This window comes from Aegilops tauschii, chromosome 1 (assembly GCF_002575655.3).
Source record: "Aegilops tauschii subsp. strangulata cultivar AL8/78 chromosome 1, Aet v6.0, whole genome shotgun sequence".
In the NCBI taxonomy this organism is placed as follows: domain Eukaryota; kingdom Viridiplantae; phylum Streptophyta; class Magnoliopsida; order Poales; family Poaceae; genus Aegilops; species Aegilops tauschii.
In genome coordinates this window covers 383113552-383122334 of record NC_053035.3, presented here as the reverse complement: position 1 = coordinate 383122334, position 8783 = coordinate 383113552, and the positions used below count along the sequence as shown (strand labels likewise).

The 8783-nt window shown below is 49.5% G+C and overlaps 1 protein-coding gene across 2 annotated transcripts; it reads left to right on the top strand.

Moving 5' to 3' along the window:
• The first annotated feature begins 3655 nt into the window (after positions 1-3655).
• On the top strand, positions 3656-8522 carry LOC109744127 (glucan endo-1,3-beta-glucosidase 14). 2 transcript variants are annotated; one of them, XM_020303229.4, is made up of 3 exons: positions 3656-3976; positions 4728-5785; positions 8131-8522. In XM_020303229.4, the coding sequence occupies exons 1-3, from the start codon at positions 3862-3864 to the stop codon at positions 8371-8373; spliced, it is 1416 nt and encodes a 471-aa protein (XP_020158818.1). In that variant the 5' UTR covers positions 3656-3861; the 3' UTR covers positions 8374-8522. The 2 variants fall into 2 exon arrangements, with proteins under 2 accessions (XP_020158818.1, XP_020158827.1); XM_020303238.4 differs by lacking the exon at positions 8131-8522 and adding an exon at positions 6058-6271 and having other exon boundaries at positions 3662-3976.
• The last annotated feature ends 261 nt before the right edge of the window (positions 8523-8783 follow it).

Here is an 8783-nt window from a genome sequence, read left to right as displayed (position 1 = left end):
TAGAAATACTAGGGGTTCCTCCATATCACCGAGAACTAAGAAAACTACTCAGACATGGGGACACTAGACATAATCGAGGTGTTCACATTAATAGCAGATGAATAATTATAGTGATCCACGTATGAATCCACAATATGTTTTTGGATTACAATGATATTGATGGAAGAGTCGATGATGAGCGTGGATGGTGACGTGAGGATGGATGTCCATGTCGTGGCCCCCTTGATTGAAGCAATGCCGAGGTGGATGCCCTTCTACCGATTCCATTGTTGGATCACTTTCGGAGGTGATTTCAGACGGCCACTGCTACCACCAAAACGAGCCGCCGACGCGTCGCTGTCATAACTCCCTTACCGGAATCGATTGACCATATCGATGATAGCCCGGAAGTCTTCGTGCACCTGCCCCAGACAACGGGGCACTTGCTAGCTCACTATTAAAGTCCATAAAAATTATACGTCTATAATGCAAAACCAATAAGTAAAATATCCGATAAAAAAACCAATAAGTAAAATATGATGCAAGATGCACCCATCACCGAACAGTGTGACTGCTCAATGCCGACCGGCCCGAGCAACCACGTTGGAGTTGTCCCAATCAAGCTAGAGTTTTTTTCCCCTTATGTAGCATAAAATGGCATGGCTAAAGATTAAAAAAAGACACAGATAACGCCCACACGTATGGGCGTTAAGGGGTCTACCCACACGTTTTATGTGGTGTTTAAAAGGATCAATTCACACGCCTACGTGTGGGTAAAACAAATAATGCCCACACGTCTCTTTTTTTCCTCACGGTCCCTCTCACACGCCTACGTGTGGACAAAATAGATAACGCCCACACGCCCGTACGTCAGGCCGCCTACCTCATGGTCCCGCACGCCCCGCGTGACAGTCACCACGCGCCCCGCAGTTGCCATGGTCCGGCCCCTCTTCCATGTTCGTTTAACTGCAGTTGTCATGTCGTTGAACTACAGTTGCCATGTTGGACAACTACAGTTGCCATGGTTGCTCAACTGCAGTTGCCATCTCAGGTCAAGTGCCAGATGTCATTTTTGGACAACTGCAACTGTTGCCATGTATGATCTGGTTTACTATAGTTGCCATGATTTGAAAACTTTAGGGGTTGCCACCTACTAACACTAGGCAGTTGCCATGTATGGTCCGGTTTACTACAGTTGCCATGATTTGAAAACTTTAGGAGTTGCCACCTACTAACACTAGGCAGTTGCCGTGTAGCGCAACAAAAAGACATAACAAAATAACATGTTCGGGTAAAGAGAGAGTTGACATCTGCTTACAAGCACACTAGGGCAGTTGCCATGTACCCCTGGCAACTGACATGTTCGGGTAAAAGAGAGAGTTGTCATCTGCTTACAAGCACACTAGGGCAGTTGCCATGTACCCCTGGCAATTGACATGTTCGGGTAAAAGAGAGAGTTGTCATCTGCTTACAAGCACACTAGGGCAATTGCCATGTACCCCGCAAAACACATGGCAATTGGCAGCTTTGGGTGTGCGAGAGGAGACGGGCGTGTGGGCGGACCGATAAATGCCCACACACCAGCCCCTGTGCGTGAGTGAAAACTGACGAGTGGGCGGACTGCTAAACGCCCACACACCGGTCCTTCTGTGTGGGCGACCGGATGAATGCGCACACACCAGCCCAGTCCTACGTGGCACCACAAACATGCCAAGATTCGTGCAACCACAAACGGACGTGGATACACGCGTGTGGGCGAGATGCAAACGCCCACACGTGTGGGCGTTAATATTTTCGAAAAAAATTGAGAGCATCAAGAGCACTTCAATTTCGTCTCCTCTTCTTGATTTTTGGAAACAAATCAAACTCAGAAATTCCTTCGCCAACAAAGGAATTTAATTGACCTTTCCATGTATGGCGTTCTCATCCAAGGAAACCATGCCACTATTCCGGCTCTGAAGTTTCTGCAAGAGGCAAGTGATCAAACTCAATATGAAAAGATGGTTAGGCCGGTTTGGTTCCAAAACTGTAGTCTCGCTGACGACCAATCTCTCCTACCTTCTGGGGCCATGAAGCTCCCAGCTCCCTATCTCTGGTGTGACGTGCTGACGCGCAAGTTTTAATACTGTTCAGCGACTTTCACCGGCCGACCTGTTTGTGTCGCCAGCTCCAGCGAGGCTACTGCAGTGCGATCGACGAGCGGCCGCACTACGAACGGCAGTTTTCACATAAGTTAGGGGAGTTTTTGGACTTCAAAAATATTCAGACATCACTGGGAGTCGCCTCCCCCTCCCCCTCGCGTCGCCTCCCTCCAGGCGGCGCCAGGGGCCCCGAAACCCTAGCGCCGCCAGCATCTTTCTTGCCGCCCCTTCCTGCCGCCGCTGCCGCCGGCGTGGGCCGCGGTGGCGGCGGGCCCGGTGCCGAAGGTTTCTGGGCAGGTGGATGCGGCGGATCCCATCTGAGACGGCGGGGGCGGCTCCTCTCGTGCGATCCAACGGCGGCGGCTAGGACGGCGAATCCGGGCTGTGCGGCGGGGGCCGGAGCACCATAGCCAGCGGAGCGGCGGCCCTGCATGGACGGCGGCGGTAGCAGCGCCCCATCCGGCGGGGTGGGCTGTCCTGGTCGTGATGGTGAAGTCGGTCACTGCGGATCCAACGCCCCGTTTGGATCCGTCGCGGGGAGGCCTTCCGCCGACCGGCGACGCGTGGAGGGACCGGTGAGGAGATGCCGGATCTCCGCCGGAGTACCGACAGCGACATACGTCTTCGTGGCGAGGTTTCGCTCGGTTCCAGCCAGCCACGAGGTCGGGAAGACGTGGCTTCCGGTGAAAATCGCGCCTGACTGCGGTCTTGGCGGACGATGGCGGCGTCTCAGACGTCGTTCCCTTCTGAAGGCATCGACGTTGCAGGTCACATCAACCTGATCGGGAAGTTCCGGGGGAAACCCTAGATCTGGGTATACCGGATCGGACGATGACGGTGCCTTCGATATCGTTCTCCCTCATGGGGGCATCGTTTTGGAGCAAGTGCTGGTTGGAGGGGACAAGAGGAGGAGCGGTGTTTCCTCTGCTCCATTGATGACGGCGGATCTCGGCGGCGTGGCGCAGTGTAGACTCGGCGCTTGATGAGCGGAGAAGGACTCGCGCAGGAGGGTGACGCTGCCTGGCGTCGTGGTGGCGTCGGTGACAGTTAGACCAGGCAAGGTTGATGCAGCAGTACAGCTCTGAAAATGGATTGGTGGCAGGTGGCCGCTGTGGCCTCATACCCGGCAGGCGTCCTGGTTGAGAAGCACGCCAAACTGATGGGTGCCCATACCCGGCAGGCGTCCTGGTTGGGACCTCAAGTCTTAGATTTTAGGTTTGGCTGCGAGGTCTGTTTGGTATTAGGCCAAGACTTTCAGCGCCCCTACATCAACTGGATAGGGATAGCGACAGATGTTGCTTAGTTTGGTGGCTTTAGGCTCATTGTTGTATGACTCTATAAGGTCTTGTGTCAATAATTAATAAAATGGCATATGCATCGTCCAGATGCAGAGGCCGGGGGTCGCCCTCCTTTTCTAAAAAAAAAACTGGGAGCATATTTGTGTTGAAAGAGAAAAACTGGATTTTGCCCGTCTATAACCTTACCTTGCCTGGCTAGTAGTCGTTTGGGAAGGAGTGGCCGTCTGAGGGATGGATATTTCGTTGGCCTATCGCGATTTGGACTTTGGAAGCTAGCGCTTGCAGGAGGATAGTACGTCGCGTGCGTAATCTGACCTGCCGCCCGGAGCCTGCAACTGCTCCCATATAAACGCGCGGCGAAACAGGGGCGGCCGGAGGCCTTCCTTCCCTTCTTCCTTCCGTGTCGCTCTGAAGGACAGAGCGGACACGAAGGAGAGAAAGAGATGCGAGCAAGGGACGACGCGCCAATGGAGAGGAGGATGATCGCTGCCGGCCGTCGCTTCTTCGACTCGTCTTCTTCCTTGCTTCTGCTCTGCCTCCTGCTCTCGCTCCTCTCAGGTACGGCCGGCGATACCTCCGTCCCTCGCTTCCCTTCCATCTTTCGCGCGTGATTAATAACTGCATGTGATTGCATGGTAGCTTCTGTTTTTTTTTTCTTTTTTGAGTTGGTGCTTCTGTTTTTTTTTTCTGGTACGCTTGTAGTACGAAAAGTAAGTCCTTCAAAGCTGTTGCTCAAATTTTGTGTTTCCAGTTTTGAACATTGATGAAAAAAAAACATGCTCCATCCGATTCAAATTAACTGACGCTGCTTTAGTTCAAGTTTGCAAACACGAGCATGGAGAAAATGAGACACGTTGACCGTATATGCCGTATCATGCAAAACCGCTGTCTTGGTATTATTCAAGATGAATTGTGGCTAGCGATAGTTCTTCACTTCTTCTTTGAGGTCGGCTGTCCAATGTGTCTTTGATTTGATAGGGAAGACGAGGAGTTTTCCACGTTGTCCTGTGGAACCAATAAATTTTCCACATCATCCCTGTGACCCCCCTTTGAAACCATGCACATTTGATATTGACACTTCGTTTGATATTTTTCATCTGGTTGTGTTGCGTGCATCACTATTTTTGTGTATTTTTGGTCGAGTACGACCTCTTAGCGAAAGCATTGCTACGAGCCAGTTTACATGACAACGGAACTTGTTTTAGTTTTCTATATAATTTTTTTTTCATGTTGTCATCAGTGGATATTTTCTTGCCAATCATATTGACCTTCTCTTTTGGACGTATCGCCGCACCTACGCTGACGGCAGCCAACAATGGCATTGTATCGGCGGCGACGGCGCCACTCAAGTTCGGCATCAACTACGGCCAAATAGCGAACAACCTCCCGCACCCGGCGCAGGTGTCCGGCCTCCTCCGGTCGCTCAACGTCAACAGGGTCAAGCTCTACGACGCCGACCCGGCCGTCCTCACGGCCTTCGCCGGCACAGGCGTCGAGTTCACCATCAGCAACGGGGACCTCCTCAACATGTCCGACGCCCGCAACGCGCGCGCCTGGGTGGCGCAGAACGTCCAGCCCTTCCTCCCGGACACCCGCATCACCTGCGTCATCCTCGGCAACGAGGTGCTCTCCGGCACCGACGCGTCCGCCATGCAGAGCCTCCTCCCCGCCATGCAGGCCGTGCACCAGGCGCTGGTGGACCTGGGCCTCGACGACCAGGTGAACGTGTCGACGTCCCAGTCCGTCAACGTGCTCGCCAGCAGCTACCCGCCGTCGGCCGGCGCGTTCCGGGAGGACCTCGCGCAGTACATGCGGCCGCTGCTGGACTTTCTCGCCGAGCTCGGCTCGCCGTTCCTGATCAACGCGTACCCGTTCTTCGCCTACAAGGCCAGCCCCGGGAGCGTGTCGCTGCCGTACGTGCTGTTCGAGCCCAACCCCGGCGCGCACGACCCCGGCACCAACCTCACCTACGACAACATGCTCTACGCCCAGATCGACGCCGTCTACGCGGCCATGGAGGCCATGGGGCACAAGGACATCGCCGTGAGGATCTCCGAGACCGGGTGGCCGTCCGCCGGGGACGCCGACGAGGTGGGCGCCACCGTGCAGAACGCCGCCACGTACAACGGGAACCTGATGAAGCGGGTCGCGGCGGGCCAGGGGACGCCGCTGAGGCCGGATGTGCCCGTGGACGTGCTCGTCTTCGCCCTGTTCAACGAGAACATGAAGCAGGGGCAGGCGTCCGAGAGGAACTACGGGCTGTTCTACCCCAACGGCACGTCGGTGTACGACCTCGGGTTCGGCGGGGCGTCGTTCGGCCCGTCGTCGCCGACGGCGTCGGGGTTTTCCTCTTCTTCCAAGCCGACGGTAAGTAAGAAAGCTCTGCATCGATCTTACTTACGCTTGAATGCAAGTTCCACATGCAAATCGATCGGGACCAAAACTGTTCCAAAAAGACGCTAAATCTTCTCAGCTACATTGATCTCGAAAAAGAAAACTTTACAAAACCTAACAAGGTGGAAAAACTGCACTCGAAGTACTTTGAGCGGTTGAGAAGAACTGTAGGTACATCACCGTGACCATGGTTCTGTCGCTGTTTCTAAGCTCACCATTTTCTTTGCGTCTGTTTGCTGTTGCAGATATCTTTTCCGGTGGGGGTGGTTGTCCTGTTTGCAGCATTTCTCTTGTAATCACCATCCAGAAGTGTATTTAGGCATTTAGCTATTGTGATTGGCCACTAACCGATAGTTCAGTTTGTGCCAACATGCATGGCACATAAGATCAGCTGATCGTACATTGTTCTCGCACTAGGTAAGTTTTTTTTCCTGAAAGGGAGGCAAATCTATTAATTAAGAGAGAATAGAATTTGTTGTGTTACAGTAGGGCATTACAATACACCGCCAATACAAATGGTCATTACTCTCTTGGCATCATAGTACCCAAGTGTTTGGCACCTGCTGTGACCCAAACCGCCGCCTCAACCTTGATATTGCTAAGCAGGACCATCGGAGGGATGCTCTTTTGACGGGAGACGTGCATTTCTTTCATTCCAAATGGTCCAAGAGATAAGCATGGTTAACGAAGCCATCGGCTGTTCTAGTTCTTTTTTCAAGGGCAAACTCGTTTTATTTGTGGATAATACACATTTTTTAGAAGCACCGTACAAACGCATGCACCCACAACATGCAACACACTCATACCCTATGAAAGCAGATATGAACATCCTATCCCTATGAGCACCTTCAAGAAATTGAGCCGACACGATCTTATTAGTGACGAAGTTGACAGAGACATCTCGAAGTCGACAGGCATGTCATACAAGTGAATGAATAGCGTCGAAAATCTTGAAAATATGCGACCACACGGGCCAAGTTTCGGACTTGAATCCTTGTGAACTGATTTCACCACAAGAAATCTAATCATCTACATAAAGGATTTTCATCCAATCGTCGCAAAGTGATACAACTGCACCGAGTGTAAAACCGTCCTCAGCATAACTAGATGCACATAAACATACTTTACGCAAACAAAAATATATACTGGGCACTGTTCCATAATCGAATACCCATCGTGAATACTACGTAGGTGAATACTAGAGCTTGTGCACATCATGAGGAGAGCTGGTGGTCCAGATTTCGAGAGTATTTTGACATGAGAGCCAAAACAGATTGAGCCAGGTTACTATACAAACCGTTGATGCATGAGATGGAAGTGCAACGATGCATTTGATTTAGCATTGTGCACATATCGGGCGAGGAAGGAACGCACAGTAGTTTCGAAACAAATTTCCGCATTAAGAGTTTCTATAAGATACATTCAGAGATCTCTTGGGCTCTTGGCTCATGACTAAGAGATTTCACTGCCAGCTCAGGTCTTGTCACCACATTTTCTGAACTCTATTCTATGCAAACACCCCAATTTCCGCATATGAAAAGTGTGACGAGGTAGAAAAAGGAAATACTTTTATAAACCGAAAGAAGGAGAGGGTAATGCCCAGAGCAAGCACTGTGCAAGACTATCACAGTAGCACAAAGAAAAGTACTCCCACTGTCTCATAATGTAAGAACGTTTTTCCCTCTTCTCTCCGTTGTTTTCTTCCATGTTCGTGTGTGTTCCATGGAGGATTGTTCATGCAGATGCCTGGCAAAGATGGCGCACATAGCTGACGGCTGTGTGTACGAATCTGGTTTGGAGCTCACCCAGACTCAGCGCCGTGGGCAACTTTCTTGTCTGCTGTACAGCAACCATGGGTTTCGTGCACCCTATGTTTGTCGCCTGACGGTTGGTGACTTGAAGGAATCATGGATATGTGTTTCTATTCGTTTTGTTTTCTACTTTTTTGTAGGTCTCTTTTTGAATCCCATGGACTGATATGTAGTTTAGTGTTATGAATAGTTTGTCTATATTTTTTTATTTGGTTTTGTCAGAATTTAACAGTAGGGATTTCTGTGTGTATTTGTAAAATACTAAACAGTATTTTATCCATTTTTCTATAATCCTTGATCTGTTTTTTGTCAGATGTTTTTACTGTAGGTGTATTGATATGTATATTTCTTCAGTTTAGTCAGTTCACATGACTAGTTAGTTTTGTGTTATTGTTTTGGTTTAGATTTTTTCTTTTCAGTTTGTTATGCATACCGTTCCTATATCTGTGTAAAAATTTAGTTATGTCAGGTGTTCACTTTGTTTTGTACTCCCATGCCCATTTGCAGAAAATGTCACCCAGGATCAGGATTGTTGCTCCTAGTTCCGGTGTACTGAAGATGGAGACTTCAGACAAAAATGGGTATCAGTTGATGGAAGTTTCCTACCACATCGACTTTGATGGTTGCATCAACCTAACTACTGGGTGGAAGGAGTTTGTGGCAGAGTCTGGATTTGAGGATGGTGATGTGGTTATGGTTATGTTCTCCAGGGAAGATGACTCTCTGACGTTCAGAATTTATGTGCTGTAGATTTAAATGTGGCAAATGATGCCGGTTGTGAGATTTGTGTGTGTTTGATTATGTTGCAATATTTTTTCTTTAAAACATTTGCATGTGAGGTGGTTGAATTCTATGGTATTATCAGATGGTTTGGAACAATTTATGTAATGCTTTTCCTATTGTTTTGCTCAAGTATAACTGTTTTATTTATATATTCTTTATATTAGTACTGGAACAATTCTATAGTTGAACTGATGGGCATCCTTTGTTTTGACAGGGATATTTTCATGTACATAGCTCGCACACGGAACTATACGCTAATGATGTTTGTAGAACCCCTTTTTGGGTTTTGAGTTTGCTGAACTTACATTCTGTTAATGATAGTACTGAACTATTTTAGGTTGTCAATTACCAATCAAATTTGTTTGTTGTATAACAAT

Bases quoted from the DNA above. Each gene is read 5' to 3' on its own strand.
- LOC109744127 (XM_020303229.4), top strand. From the start codon at position 3,862: ATGCGAGCAAGGGACGACGCGCCAATGGAGAGGAGGATGATCGCTGCC. The intron at 3,977-4,727 runs GTACGGCCGGCG...CGCTGACGGCAG, and splicing joins CCTGCTCTCGCTCCTCTCAG to CCAACAATGGCATTGTATCG. The intron at 5,786-8,130 runs GTAAGTAAGAAA...GCCCATTTGCAG, and splicing joins CCTCTTCTTCCAAGCCGACG to AAAATGTCACCCAGGATCAG.